At 34.7% G+C, this 15,549-nt stretch overlaps 2 protein-coding genes across 11 annotated transcripts; both read left to right on the top strand.

Annotated features, from left to right (window-relative positions):
• The first annotated feature begins 3,824 nt into the window (after positions 1-3,824).
• On the top strand, positions 3,825-6,807 carry LOC111781425 (NAD(P)-binding Rossmann-fold superfamily protein). Its single transcript, XM_023661999.2, has 3 exons — positions 3,825-4,253; positions 4,653-4,812; positions 6,215-6,807. Exons 1-3 carry the CDS (start codon positions 3,917-3,919, stop codon positions 6,567-6,569), a joined length of 852 nt encoding a protein of 283 aa, XP_023517767.1. The 5' UTR covers positions 3,825-3,916; the 3' UTR covers positions 6,570-6,807.
• A 465-nt stretch (positions 6,808-7,272) lies between these two features.
• On the top strand, positions 7,273-13,533 carry LOC111781423 (MICOS complex subunit MIC60, mitochondrial). 10 transcript variants are annotated; one of them, XM_023661992.2, is made up of 13 exons: positions 7,273-7,532; positions 7,841-7,907; positions 8,545-9,273; positions 9,371-9,508; positions 9,607-9,759; positions 9,858-9,935; positions 10,093-10,185; positions 10,264-10,383; positions 11,101-11,178; positions 12,024-12,203; positions 12,861-12,962; positions 13,051-13,293; positions 13,425-13,533. In XM_023661992.2, exons 1-12 carry the CDS (start codon positions 7,522-7,524, stop codon positions 13,282-13,284), a joined length of 1,983 nt encoding a protein of 660 aa, XP_023517760.2. In that variant the 5' UTR covers positions 7,273-7,521; the 3' UTR covers positions 13,285-13,293; positions 13,425-13,533. The 10 variants fall into 10 exon arrangements, with proteins under 10 accessions (XP_023517760.2, XP_086976237.1, XP_023517759.2 ...); XM_087120111.1 differs by having other exon boundaries at positions 7,795-7,907; positions 8,545-8,634; positions 8,711-9,273; positions 13,051-13,533; XM_023661994.2 differs by having other exon boundaries at positions 7,274-7,532; positions 7,844-7,907; positions 8,545-8,634; positions 8,711-9,273; positions 13,051-13,533.
• Positions 13,534-15,549: the final 2,016 nt, after the last annotated feature.

Genomic DNA, 15,549 nt, shown 5'->3' with positions numbered 1-15,549 from the left:
TATTAAAATTCATATATAAATTTGAAATTCATAGATTACATATTTGTATACTAAAAATAAGAGATCTAAAAAAATATTGGAATTTATTTGAAATATTTAACGAATTAAGAAATAACTGATACATTAGTTTTTATCATCTTTGGTAAAATCAAGGGTAGAATGGATTTTTCTACCGTAAATAGTCATAGTGTCACGTAGACCTTGAGAAACAGTCTGGATCACCAGTTAGCCCAACTTATCTACTGGGAAAAAAGAGTTTGAGCTCTTTTGGCTGATTTTTAGCCCTTTTGATATTTTCGGCTAACTCCACTCATTTCATAAAGTATTCTACGTTCGCTTTACCTTGTTTACAATGAAAGAATAGTGCAATAGATCTTGTGGGGAAAGTGTTACTAAATTTATGCATACTCGATCAAACATGTGATTTTCTCGCCTATTACGAATCCCATGAGAAGCGTACAAGAAAGCCCCTACTTGAATAAAATATACAAGTGGATGTGATGGTAATAAATTAGATAATTCAAAGATAGTATAGACAGTTTATTAAAAGTCATGAATGATGTAAAAAAATATCAAAGAAGATATGGAACCTCGAATTCATATTCAAATTATAATTAAGGTTAAAAAACAATTCAATCACAACTAAAAAATTTAATTCAATCAAAACCATACTCATAATTATTATTTAAAATTTATCGTCTGGTTTTACACAATCAGGTAAGAGCTCATGAGGAAGTGTCGAAGATTTGAGAACATGAAGCGTTTGCATCTCACAACATTACATTTGTAGAGCCTTACGCTTCTTCAACGGCAACTGGAGTTCCAAATCAGTGACAGTCTCGGTCACTTTAACATCATCACGAGGCCTCTTCTCACGACGGCGGTCAGTGGTACCGTCTAAACTACTTTTCTGGATTGAGGGTAATCGAATCTTCAAAGTTAACTTCTTCTTACATTGAGGAGCATTGTAAAGTTCATGAGGAGGAAATGGTGAAAAATTTTGATCAGATTTTTCTTCTTCAAGAGGGCTCGTTGGGTCTTTTTTAATAAACTTGATTTTAAGGATCATTTTCACGAGGATTTGTAAATCTCTAAAAATTTTAATCGGATTTAGAGGATATATTGAGTTGTGAATGGAAGCAGCTAATTTATAAGAAGGTCAGAAAGGAGAAGAGATTAGGAAATCTATATAAATCTCCGATTCAAATTCAAATATGTTCTTACGCCTAAAATGATAGATTGCTATTTATTACATCTTAAATCTTATTTTATTTTTTATCTCTAAAAAGATATCTTTTAACCTTTTAAATAATTATCGGTAGCTCCGAAGGCGGATGAAATTCCAATATTTTATGATAAATAACCTTAGTAGAAAATATATCTTAATTAGTTGAATTTATATACTCGAGTGGGTTTTAGTAAAAAAATAAAAATAAATAATAATAATAATAATTAATAAATAAATAAATAAATATATATATATATATATATATATATATATATATATAAGTTTTTCTATAAATATATACACGTGTACTTCTTTATTGGTAACTTCCACTAACTAGAACAACTTGTTTTTTATACTTATTTTTTATTAATTAAATTTCTACCATTTTTAATGCAATAAAATAGTTACCAAGATTAAAGTAGTTTATCAATTTCATATATTTAATCTAAGCAATATTTAATATAGTACAGATAAATCTTATCTAGGGTATGCTGTAATAACTGAATTATTACCTATTAAAATTCATATATAAATTTGAAATTCATACATTAAATATTTGTATACTAAAAATAGGAGATCTAAAAAAATATTGGATTTTGAAATATTTAACAAAATACAACCAAACAAATTAAGAGATAACTGATCCATTCAAATTTTTACGGAGTTTGATTTAACTCTTATTCAGGTTTTCATCGTCTTTGGTAAAATCAAGGGTAGAATGGGTTTTTCCACTGTAAACAGTCATAGTGTCACGCTGACCTCAAGAAATAGCCCCGATCACCTGCTAGCCCGACTTATCAATTTATCTGGTAAACTATTGGGAGAAAAGAGTTTGGGCTAACTTTTAGCCCTTTCGATATTTTCGGCTACTCTACTCATTTCACAAAATATTATACCTTCGCTTTACGTTGTTTATAGTAAAAGAATAGTACAATAGATCTGGTGGGAAAAGTGTTATTAAATTTATACATACTCGATCAAACGGGTGATTTTCTCGCCTATTACAGATCCTATGAGAAGCGTACAAGAAAGCTCCTATTTAAATAAAATATGTGAGTTGATGTGATTGTAATAAATCGAATAATTCAAAGATGGTATAAAAAATTTATTAATAGTTCTAGGTGAAAATTAATTATTTAAATTTGAAAAAAATTTAAAAGCTAATTGTTTTTAAATGATGTAAAAAAAAAATATCAAAGAAGACCGTGAAACCTCGGATTCTCATTCAAATTATAATTAAGGTTAAAAAACAATTCAATCCCAACTAAAAAATTTCATTAAATTAAAACTATACTTATAATTATTATTTAAAATTTATCGTCTGGTTTTACACAATCAGATAAGAGCTCATGAGAAAGCATCGAAGATTTGAGAATATCAGGCGTTTGCATCTCACAGCAGTACATTCGTAGAGCCTTACGCTTCTTCAACGGCAACTGGAGTTCTAAATCAGTGACAGTCTCAGTCGCTTTAACAACATCACGAGGCCTCTTCTTACGACGATGGTCAGTGGTATCGTCTAAACTACTTTTGTGCATTAAGGGTAATCGAATCTTCAAAGATAACTTCTTCTTACATTGACGAGCATTGTAAAGTTCATAAGGAGGAAGTGGTGAAAAATTCTGATCGGTTTTTTCATCATCAAGATGGGTCGTTTGATCTTTTTTAGTAAACTTGATTTTGAGGATCATTTTCAGGAGGATTTGTAAATCTTAAAAAATTTTAATCGGGTTTGGACGATATATTTAGTTGTGAACGGGAGCTGCTAATTTATAAGAGGGAAAGAAAGAGGAAGGGATTAGGAAATCTATATAAATCTCCCATCAAATTCGAATATATTGCTATTTATTACATCTTAAATCTTATCTCATTTTTTATCACTAAAAAAAATATCTTTAACCTTTTAAATAATATATATATATATATATATATATATATATTATTTTATTACATAATTATTTATTTTAAAAATATTTAAAGTTTTTAAAATTGTAAGGTACGAACTCAAATTTTCAATTAGTTGTAAATCTTAATTCAATAAATATTTAAATAAATTTTTTAAACAATCTATATTATTATTATTATTTTTGCACGAACAATTAAATTGAATTTAAAAAAGAATAGCCCAATTAAAAAGGTTAAAATTAATTATTTATATTTTAAAAGTCTATTAAATTTTTATAACATTAATTACGTCATATAATAATTTTAGGACAGTTTAAAATGGTAAAAATGAAGCTAATTAACATTTTTTTTTTCATTTTACTATTAATAATAATCCATACCTACGTCAAAATTCTCCCTTTATTCTAATAAAATCTCCTTGCATATATATTTTTTAAAATAATAAATTCCTTTCCTACGTCATATACATTAAAGCCAAATTAATGCGAAACACAATATATTAAATGGTTTGTTTTTCTTAATAATTGATGCTGAAAATAAAATAAAATAAAATAAAATGATAATTGACTTGTGATCGAGCCGCACAATATTGTATTAATTATTTAATCTAAATTATTTTTATTATTAACTAATTTAATTATTTAGTTTTGAGATTTACTTTACTTGTTTATATATTTACGAAAAATCTTATCAAAACAAAATTGCAACGAAAAGCTCCAATTTCCGATTGGTTCAAGCGTCACTGCCCAAGCCCGACACTTCGGCACTTGCAGAGAAAGGGTCATGGAGTTCGCCGGAAAAGAAGTGGTTGTCATCTCCGGCTGTTCCGACGGAGGCATAGGTCATTCCCTCGCCCGAGCATTTGCCGATCAGGATTGTTTGGTGGTCGCAACCAGTAGATCCCGCTCCTCAATGGCGGACCTGGAGCACGATCCCAGGTTTTTCTTACAAGAACTCGATGTTCTCTCCGACCAAAGCGTTGAGCGATTAACATCTATTGTCATTGAAAAATTCGGTCGGATTGATATTTTGGTGAACAACGCTGGAGTTCAGTGTATTGGCCCCATAGCCGAGGTTCCTCTTTCATCTATGCAGAACGCATTCAATACCAATGTTTTCGGTGAAATGCTCTCTTTATCTCTGTCTGTCTAACAAATTACTTTCTCATCAATCTGTTAAGTCAATTGTATTTTAGTTCTGGAATTTTTTCTAGTTTCATTTCACTTTTCATACCAGAAAATCATTTGATGTCGAAATTAGGGATTTGAAATTGTGAATCATTTGATGTCGAATTTAGACATTATTTTGAGATTATCATTTGATCCAATCGTTGTAACAAACGAACACTGAAGGATATCATCTTATCTTCTATTCTACTGAGGTGATTAGTTTTTGGTATAGTTAAAACTAAGTTGTTGTTTGGATTTATTTGGTATCGAACTTCAAATTTTTTAAATCACTTTAATTATGCTATTCAAAACAATTATTTATACTAAAAAATTTGGAATTTCATTTGCAGGGGCCATGAGATTAATTCAAGCGGTGGTTCCTCACATGGCATCACGAAGAAAGGGGAAGATTGTAAATTTGGGAAGTGTTACTGTATTAGCACCTTTTCCATGGGCGGGTGCTTATACTGCCACTAAAGCTGCCATTCATGCCATTTCTGACTGTCTGAGGTTCGTGTTTATACCTCTTTGATTCACATCATTTCTATAATAAACAATTGTTTTGTGCTCATGAACTTCTCCAGAATGTTTTGCCTTGGCTTGGTCGATAAACACGATCTTCTTCTAGACCCTCACAAATGATAATTATAGGGAATTCAATTCTTAGCTTAACTTAATGTTTTGCCTTGGCTTGGTCGATAAACACGATCTTCTTCTAGACCCTCACAAATGATAATTATAGGGAATTCAATTCTTAGCTTAAATTAAGTGATTAAATTAACATTTTGGTGGATTAAATTCTGATTCCTGAAGATTTATGGTTAGTTGCAGTATGTTTATTCCACTTTTTTCCTTTTCTGATGAATATTGCTTAGTTGGATTTGAACATTTGGATGTTTTTTGTTTGTTTGATTGGGTATTGGGTTTGAAACTTTTTACTTTAGTTCAGGTTGGAAAATATTTACCTACTTATGTCTTCTATTGACTATTTTATGTGAGTTATTTTTAGTAGCTGAAAGTTATTTAGAGAATACATTTAGCTATGAATGCAATTGTTATAGATTCATACAAAAGATCCAAATAACTGCATCAGTCAATGGAAGTTCCCAACCATTATGTATGCAATTATTTTTCTTCTTGTTGGTTGGATTTTTATGCTGAATTTTTGGTCTAACCATTAAGTTTTTAGTTTTTGGTTTTTGATAATTGAGTGTAACCGCCCAAGCCCACCGCTATTAGATATTGTCCTCTTCTCTGCTTTCATTTCTGGGCTTCCTCTCAAGGTTTTTAAAACGCGTCTACTAGGGAGAAGTTTTCACACCCTTACGAGGAATGCTTCGTTTGCCTCTCCAATTGATGTAGGATCTCACAATCCACTTCCTTTGGGGCCAGTGTTCTTGCTGGCAGCCCGGTGTTTGGCACTAGTACCATTTGTAATAGCTTAAGCTCCCCGCCCGCAAATATTGTCCTTTTTGGGCTTCTCCTCAAGGTTTTTTAAAACACGTCTATAAGAGTGAGGTTTCCACACATTTATAAGGAATGTTTTGTTCCCCTCTCCACTAGTTAGATCTCATATATTTTTGGGTGAACAAACTACCTTCTAACAATTAGATTTTGACAAAGTCGAACTAACAATTTGTCCTTTTGGTTACTACATTAAAAGTTTAACCTGAAACAAACTCCAAATAGGAGAAAACTTCATGGGTGGTTGGCTTAACTTCAACCAAACCTCTGGTAGAAACTTATTGAGTATAGTACCCTCATTTCCTTCTCAGGAGGCAACTTGAACAATAAAGTTAAGCCTGTAATCAATATTCGATTTAATTTGCTGACACATTTCATTTAATTTGCACATTTATTACACACGGTGAAGTTTGGTTGACCTTTTTGATCGGTATTTCCGGCATTAAAGGTTGGAGCTGAAGCCGTTTGGAATCGAGGTTATCAACGTTGTCCCTGGCGCCATTAAATCAAACATTGGAAACTCTGCCGTAGCCGGGTTTAATCAGTTGCCTGAGCTGAAGCTATTCAAGCCATATGAAGCGGCAATGCTGGCCAGAGCCAATGCCTCACAAGGCCCCAACGCCGCCCCCACAGCCGAGTTTGCAGAGAAGACGGTGGCCGCCATTCTCAAAAAGAAGCCGTCGCCTTGGTTCTCATATGGAGGCTATTCTACCCTCATGGCACTTATGTACCATTTGCCGCTCTCCATCAAGGACTTCATTGTGGAAGCTATGTCTAAACGAGTTTTGAATAGCAACAAATAGTTTTGTGTTAGTGTCATATGCTTTTTTTTTAGTTCAATACATGTATGAAAAAATTAAATAATTTAATAGTTAAGTTAGGCTAAAATCGATATGAATTTGATTGATTTTGATTTAGATAGAGTTTATCTTTGATGAAAAGTTGTTGTAATAGTCCAGCAAATATTGTCTTTCTTGAATCTTTCTTTTAAGACTTCGAGATTTTAAAATAGCTTAATTAAAGCGAGATATTGAAAACTAATGCCTCTCTTTATGTGACGTGACATGGTTCATCCCTAGTGTTTCAAGTTGGGATGCCTCTTGTCACGAGGCATGATCCATGCCATCTCACCAGTTAGACGCCACCTCACCAGTTAGACGGGTCTAGTCGCCTAGGATACTTTTAAGAATAATAAATTATCCATATTCCATGTGTGGGGCAATGTTCTCAGCATTGTCCGATCAACTTAGCTTGGTCTGAAACATCGAGCATCGCCTATGGTTCGATTTATTGAGCGGTTGACCTAGAGTCGACTCTGCCACGTGGTATCTTGTTAGCCGTACATTAGGGCGATCTTTTATGATTCATCCACCAAACTCAGCCCAGCCCAGCCCAGCCCAGCCCAGCCGAGACCAGCCCATCAATCTCCTGGATTTTAGTGAGAGATTAAACCGCCCAAGGCCCAGCCTATTATTGGGCCCAGCAGAATCTATTACAACCCGCGGAAAAATTCTTCGTAGCTATACGGACACGTCTAATTAGGCGGTAAAATTCCGTTGCCATCTGATGTTTCAGTCGTCTCCGGTGATCTCTCTCCGGCCAACCGATCGTTAATTTGATTCATCGAATCCGAAACTCAGCACTCGTATCAGGTCGGACTTCCCGCTTCCAACTTATAGTTACATTTAATCGCTTACTTGGTTGTTGGCTCAAACATCTTCGTTGCTTGCTGTTCTCACTGAATACCTAGACGCTATGTGGCGGAGGTACGGAAATGCGTCTGAACTACGTGTTTTGTCTGTTCTAATTTGCTCATTATGTTAATGTTATTTGTTCATTAGTCATTTTGGTTGTCCTTCAAGTGGAACGTTTTCTTGTTTGGTTGAAAATGGTACGTTCTAATTCTTTGATCTCCCGAGGGTAATTGATATTCTCAACTGTTATGTTAAATGGAATTTGATGTGGCGATAAACGATAATTAGTTTCAATGTCCATGTTGTGTCTGAATTTGGATTTCCATGGTTTCAGTTACATCGGCTGATGCTTATAGATGACCTTATCGCATGATTTTCAGCAGGTCAATTCTGAAATTATCATCTCGTCAATCTGTTGGAAAGACACGGAGGCAGATTTCACCACAGGCAAGTAGAATTTCGCATTTTTGCGATCAGAATCCGTTTGGTACAATCCAGACGACATGAGAATTTGCAAACAGATGTTTGAAAAGTGTGTATCAGACTTACAAGCTTATACATCTACGTAGTTCTTCATCTATATGCTTTTGGATGCATTTGGGCGCAAGCTTACAACATGGGGATCGTTTAACATACACAAACTTGCTATTTATGCTATTCTTTCTTGGCACGATAATTTGCAACTCAGATGTTTAGAAATTAATTTTCGACTAAGCAGACACGTGCATATGGCTTTCATCTGTTTGCAGCGTGCTTGTGGACATAGTTGTGTGGGCAGACTTTATTAACTTACTACATGAAGCCTTTTCTTTTAATATACACGAACTTGCTATTTGTACTATTCTTGCGTCTGCTGTTGTAATTGATTTACAGTGTTAAAAATCTTGAAACCATTAATATATTTCTATTCTCATGATACACTCTATTTTGCCTAAGAGCTGTGAGACAAATTAAATGGGAGAATGAACTGCGTGTGTTGCAAAAGCCTGTCTACAGTAAAATATACTTGCATGTGACCAAATATTTTTTGGTATAATTGTATACTTTTACCTATGTTTTCTGATTTGACAGATTTTTGTTGCAGGTGCAATGTTGGCAGATATCACCTTGTATTTCTACGAGAAGGGAACTTTCATCTGCACCCGAGCAAAATCTAAAACCACGACCTACAAACGTGCCACCTACATCTGGAAATTCTTTCCCAAAATATGTCTTTGGCAGTGTTGTAATTGGCGCTTCTGTTTTTGCAGCTTACCAAACAGGCTATCTAGACCAACTAACTGGTGGTATAGAGCAGAATAGTCCTGTAGAATCAACAAAGACAGTTGTTCAGAAAAGTGATTTGGACAATGTCCAACCTTCGGTGGTGCTCAAATTGGACTCATCCAGTAGAGAAGAAATTCAAAAATCAAATAGTCTTAGAGAAGAAACTGAGAGCTTGAATCCAATTGTGGAGTCCACTGAGCAGACGGTTGAGACAGATACCCACCTTCCTCATCTTGAAGCTTTGGATGAAGAGGAAGATGGTAGTCAGTTCCGAGACAGTCCCAGCATGGTTCCACAGGAAAACACTGAGGAGAAAGACTTTCCCGTATCTAGGCAATGCATCAGTGAAGTAGAGGATAAGAATCTAGAATCTAAAACATCCACAGATGTAAATTTTGACATGCAAAGCACCAAGTCTAGTACTAGGGATGGGTCTGTTGAGGAAGTTAAAACTACACCAATGTCTAGCTCGACAGATGGAGCACCTGAACAAATTGATGTCAGAGTATCATCACAAGAAGATGAAAGTACAGAAGACAGACTGAAGGTAACTGAAGTTTATCCATTTGTTTCTTAAAATATATTCACTTCTTGCAAAAGCTGTGTAATTTAGTGTGAATTTGTCTATGCTGGTATCTATTCAGGAGTTGACTGATAAAGGTGAATCTGTAGAGAAGTCGAGCTCTCTTCTTGAGGCGTACCATTTGAAGGACAAGGCTGGCATGTCTTCTTTGGATGGAGGCGACAAAGATGAAACTAACAAGTTTTACAAAGATACAGAGGTCATTTACTTTTCCTTCTTTTCAATGGATGTACATTTTGCTGGAATTAAGTAAAAGAATCTTAGTCAAGCTCTAAATTATTGGTTATGAGATGTCAGGCTTTAATTGCTGAAATTGAAGAGTATAATGATGCCTACATATCCAAGGATGGAAAATTGATTGTTGATTTCTTACAAGCTATTCATGCTGCTGAAAAGAGGCAAGCTGAGCTGGATTCCCGTGTTTTTGCTGATGAAAAAAGAGCCCTGAAGGTATGGATCAATGGAAAATTGAATATCGTACAGTTTTGATTGTCTGTAATTAGTATATATATTAGTGGAATGTGACTGCCTGTTTTTGCTTTATACAGGAGAAGTTGGAAAAGGAATTGAGGGATGCTCAGGTTAGGGAACTTATGCATGCAGAAGAGGCCGCAATTTTAGACAAGGTTGCATTCCCAATTTACGAATTACATACGTGGACACTCTTGTAGACATATCAAGTGCACAGTGAACATGCATATGCCAGAATATGCATACGTGGACACTGTTATTGTGTTCCTCTCATTCTTATAAGTGGCCTTTTGGGCTTTTAATCATTCTCAGGAGTTAAAACGAGAAAGAACAAAATCAGCTGCTGCTCAGAAGTCTCTTCAAGAAAAATTGGAAGAAAAATATCAGAAGGAACTTGAACAGAAGGTGGAGTGTTTCTTTAATAACAAACAAGCTCAAGTTGCTGTTCCTTGAAAATAATTTTTAAAATTAATTTCATTGCAGGAAAATGAGGTAGAATTGAGGTTGAGATGTCGTCAAGACATGGCAAAGGCACAGTTAGCTGCGGAAATTGCGAGTGAGAAGGCTGCCCAGATAGAAAAGATAGCCGAAGCAAATCTTCATGTGAGCAATCTTGCACTAGTTATTGATTTATCAAGCTCAAAACGCCTTGCCCAGCCAGGAACTGGCTATAAGATAACATTAATAAAATTTACAGGAAAAAGGAAAAAAAACTGGTTTGATCTCACAGTCGAGGGGAAATTTTCTTCAGAAGATGCAATATACTCATTAGTGATGTTTATGGAAATTGCTTCATGAGAATTTTACACAACAATAAATACATGTCAGCTGTACGTTAGTGTAACAACTTCCTCAGCTTTTCCAGTGTAAATGTAAGAGGAGGAGTGGCTCTAAAAGTAAGGTCAACTTTGGATTATTGTATATGTAAGAAAAAACTTGGTTCAAGAGCCGCAGCTCAATGCCATGTGGCTTTTCTTGGTCCCTAAATGATTGTGGAAAGTGAAAACAATTTTTTTTCTCTCAATGTTGAAATATTCTTTGAATGTCATTCTGACCAGAGACGAGTAGTCTAGTCACAAATCTTCATTTTTCATACTGCTTTGATAAAATAGTTTATTTTTATTTTCCTTAGAAGAGAAGCGAACTTAATTGTCAATGTCGTGAATGTTCCAATATTGCTCTGTCTTTAGTCATGTTGTCATTGGTGCTTTTTACCGTCCTTAGTTTGTTCTTTTATTTTCCTTGATTGAATGCTATTGGCCTGAATACAGTCAGTCAATCTATCAGTGGGCATTTTTTTATGTATAGAACTTTTTGCAGATAAATGCCCTGTGCATGGCATTCTATGCAAGGTCTGAAGAAGCTCGTCAGAGTCACTCAGCTCAGAAGCTTGCATTGGTAAAGCTGTACTCCTACTTACTGATGGTGTTTGCATTTCCTACACGTAGTAGAGAAATTGAAATCTAAACTTACTTTTGGAGAAAATTTTGTTTCCTTACTGGTGCGTACATCTATATTAGTAGTTTCAATACTCTTGAAGGTGGTCATTGTTTCATCAGATTTACATCATATTCATGCAAAGAGGGAACTAATAAACATTGAGATTAAACCAGTTATGAAAACTTATAGGTTAAAATAGTTGTAGCCAGGTCTCTCCCAAAGTATATGCATGCCTTATGTATTCTAAATAAATCTAAAAAACAGTATGTTTTCAAAAACATAAAAAAGGGGGTACGAGAAAATTTGAAAACAATGTTAGTTTTTTATAAAATGGCATGCAAAAATTATGTTTAGTGGAGCTCCTTCTCAAAACATGGTCTGAGTTTGATCTAAATATGAAGGCCAGGTTTAGACTCTGTAAAATTGCTTGTCTTGGTGTTTGTGCTACAACATTTTCATTCTCTTCTTTTGTTGCTTCATGGGTGAATGTGCTTGGTTGTAAGCTTCGAATTGGAGATTCCTTTGTCGAAATTTTTGTAATTATCCTCTTTTTGTTATTTGTGCTGACTGGAGTATTTTCCATAAACTTTTTGGTATTTTCTGAAGATTTCTAATCCTGTCTTTTGTATTTCATTTGTTAAGAAAGTTGTTTCCTCTATATATTGGTAGTAAATCATTATGCTCAAGTGCAAGGTGTCTCGGGAATTTTAATGGCAGTAAATCATTTTTTATATTTTACTAGCGCTCTTCCAACCTAATTAGTCTCAAAGTATTCATTCAACTATAAGTTATTAATCTTATAGGGGGCGCTGGCTCTTGAAGATGCACTTTCAAGAGGTTTACCAATCCAGGCTGAAATAGAAGCATTACGAGTTGATCTTCAAGGCATTGATAAAGATTCTAACTTAGAGCTGATCCTTTCATCCATTCCGAAAGAAATATTGAATAATGGCTCAGATACTTTGTTGCGAATGACACAAAAGGTACTCTAATTTCTCCCCGGTTGGAAGACATTTTTTATCATTCTCTCTTAAAATATTACATATTTTTATGATCCGTGTCATTTTTCTTTTACTAGAATACTTTGAGGCTGCTTGGTTTCAGAGTTATTTGGTCATTTGGTCATGGTGGCTACCTACCTAGAATTTAATATCTTATGAATTATCTTAAAAATCAAATGTAGTAGAATCATATGATTGTTCTGTGAGAATAGTCGAGATGTGCGTAAGTGACCCATCACTCATGGATATCAAGAAAAAAATAGGGAAAACATGGTTGAATAGCTGTGTTTTTGAAAGTTAAGATGGAAGTGCGGAGAAAAAGGCAACGAAAGAAAACATTAGTGTGGTATAGAAGTTCTTCTATAGCTAACAACTTTGTTGGTTTTTGAGAAATTCTTACTACTTTCGACCTTATCTGTCAACGTGAATCGCCCTTCTGGGCAGTAAATCAAATCATCTTTTTACCTTTGCCATCTTTTCACCTAAATATATATTGAATCAAACTATCGTAATTCTAGATGGTTTCTGGAATGTTGTTCAATACTGTTTACTTGTAATTTACAATATTGATTATTTGATAATAAAGTTGAGTTCATATTTCATGTGAAAGTATCAGCTAATCCACCACCCTGCATGCAGTTTGATACACTAAAAGCATCATTACGGCAATTGAGCTTGATCCCACCTGGTGGCGGTGGCATTTTGGCGCATTCTTTAGCCCGTGTAGCATCTTGGATTAAGGTACATTAAAAGGAAAAAAGCCTCCTTTAGCTTCCCATTTACTCTCCTCTACTGCTGTAGTTTCTGAACTTTCCTTGACCTCCTTTAGGTGAAGGAGGTTGAACAATCTGGCAGTGGGATTGAATCCATCATCAACCGAGTGGAGTCCTATTTAGCTGAAGGAAACTTGGCTGAAGCAGCACATACTCTAGAAGAAGGTGTGAAAGGCACGAAAGCAGAAGAGTTGGCTCATGATTGGGTTAGGCAAGCAAGAAATCGAGCCATCACGGAGCAAGCGCTTACCCTGCTTCAACTATATGCCTCATCAATAAGCCTTACATAATACCTCCGAGTAATTTTCCATCTCTCTGGTATCCGGGCACCGATTGTGCTTTCTTGGTACTATATATTTGTTAGCTTCATGTCAAACCTCTTAGTCGAAGGTTCAATCTAATGAGCATCTGAAATTCTGTGTCTACCCAGGGAAATAACATGAGTTTTCAAGCGACGGAAATGGTCAATTCTTGGTTTCCGCCATTCTTTATGTATTGACATTGATAAATTTTTTATGAAGAACAGATTTTACTCGAGAGTTTCTACTGCAGCGCAAAGAGAAGCAACAGCAGCCATTCTTGCTCTTCTGAGAAGGCCAAGCTCATTATGAATTGGAACTACTTGGTTCTGATTCTCACTGAGAAGCTCTGAATTTTCATTATACTGACTTGGCATATTGCTTAGTTTCTAAATGCTTTGCTTTTGCTTGATCTGTTTGATTATAAGCACGTTTGGTGGTTAGCTCAGATCTGACTGGGGGAAGACCGAAGGGGACCTTGGTGGTATTATTTTCCTCTAGGTACTTGTGATTAGTTGTTCTCAAAGGATATTCATGTCTGAGATCGGCCATTAAAAATGTTTTAGGAATCGTCTTATTTAGAAATAGAAGATTCTTGTCGGACAAAAGACAATATTCTGACATAGGAGGCATTTGTTGAGAGCTGTTTGGAGCCTAAAGTCTGATTTGTGGGGTTGAAGTCTATGATTTTGAAAACTCTAGTCTAAGAAACTTGAGCTTTTGAGTAAAAGCTTAGGGAAACTATTTGGAGTACTGTGAAACTTATTGAGTCTATTCTGTAAAATCAAGCTTGACAGCTCCATAGGGCAAATATAGGTTCAAAATCTTTAGCAAAATACACCCTAGTCTGAACCCTCGCTCTAGCTTAGCTATCTACATTTTGAAATTCTGGATTAAAATTAGTAAAACTGTGGTTGGATGATGAACCCAACACAAGGATAGAGGAAAGAATGGGATTGGGTAAGGTGAAGATGAAGGTGAAGGTGAAGTTGAAGTTGAAGTTCTTATTTTTCTAATTTTAATATTGCTTTAAAGATGCAGCCAAATCGGGTTCAAAAGTTCAACCATATTTGAACAAATAGAGACGACCATTTAATCAAGTGACCTTTCGAATTCTTTAGAGCCAAGTTTGTTAAGTTTTAACTATCCATTCCGTTTCATCTTTAGATTTCAAAATGTTATATTTTGCTCGATTTATTCAATTAGTTTCAATTGGATCTCTACATTCTCTCAGTTGAATTTTGTTTTCATTCGGTTCAAAATGTATCAATTTGAAACTTTATGAACCAAATAAAAACTAAATTCATGGAACTTTATTTAGTGTGGAACTTAGATATAATAATGCGCAATTACATTCTTAATCAACTATATATATCATATAGTGGAAGTTTTAGGGTCTTAATCACAATTAGTGCCTAATCAACCACTATATAACATATTATTAGAGGATGGAACATGGGGATGGGCATGGGTAGAGAGAGAGTTTTAGAATGAACAGAAGGAACATGCGAGGTGACAGCTGAGCTAAATACAAAACTGCATAATAATGTCACCCAAAATTACCAAAGAATATTGTTCATAACATGCTCATAGCCGCCGCTGCAGTCCCAATCATTCCATTCCGATGAATGGCACTACCAACAAACTCTCCCCATAATTCCATTCTTATTATTACCATCTGCCTCCCTATTTTCTCATTATTCATCAATAATGCCCACATCTTTGACTCATCGTAAAAAATTCACCTAAATCAACCGAGTATAATAAATAAGACTTTAATTACCATGTTAGACAAATTATTAAATATGAGCGGTATGTCAGTTAAGACGCTAGCCCTTGAAAGGGTAGATTGGGAGAACTCACATCGATTGGAGGGAGGAACAAGTGTCATCGAGGACGCTAGGTCCTAAATGATGGTGGATTAAGAGATCTCACGTTGGTTGGAAAAGGGAATAAAACATTTTTTATAAAGATGTGAAAACCTCTATTTAGCAGACGCATTTTAAAAACCTTGAACGGAAGCCAAGAAATGTAAATAAGATAATATTCGGTAGCAGTGTAGTTGATTGGTGATTGTTACCAAATGAATTTGTTGGGGGTATAGGGATTATTAAGTCAATTTTATATTATTTATTTCAGCTTCATTAGGTGCATCTCACTGTCCACAATACCTGTCTTTTAATATAATACCATACCTGTCTTTTATATGATTATAATTAAAGTAATCGTTGACAAAGTTTACAAATAAATAAATAA

Source organism: Cucurbita pepo, chromosome 19 (assembly GCF_057944985.1).
Source record: "Cucurbita pepo subsp. pepo isolate OVF chromosome 19, ASM5794498v1, whole genome shotgun sequence".
Classification (NCBI taxonomy): Eukaryota; Viridiplantae; Streptophyta; class Magnoliopsida; order Cucurbitales; family Cucurbitaceae; genus Cucurbita; species Cucurbita pepo.
This window is presented reverse-complemented; position numbering and strand designations above follow the sequence as displayed.

Bases quoted from the DNA above. Each gene is read 5' to 3' on its own strand.
- LOC111781425 (XM_023661999.2), top strand. From the start codon at position 3,917: ATGGAGTTCGCCGGAAAAGAAGTGGTTGTCATCTCCGGCTGTTCCGAC. The intron at 4,254-4,652 runs GTGAAATGCTCT...TTTCATTTGCAG, and splicing joins ATTCAATACCAATGTTTTCG to GGGCCATGAGATTAATTCAA. The intron at 4,813-6,214 runs GTTCGTGTTTAT...CCGGCATTAAAG, and splicing joins GCCATTTCTGACTGTCTGAG to GTTGGAGCTGAAGCCGTTTG.
- LOC111781423 (XM_023661992.2), top strand. The intron at 7,908-8,544 runs GCAAGTAGAATT...TTTTTGTTGCAG, and splicing joins GGAGGCAGATTTCACCACAG to GTGCAATGTTGGCAGATATC. The intron at 12,963-13,050 runs GTACATTAAAAG...GACCTCCTTTAG, and splicing joins GTGTAGCATCTTGGATTAAG to GTGAAGGAGGTTGAACAATC.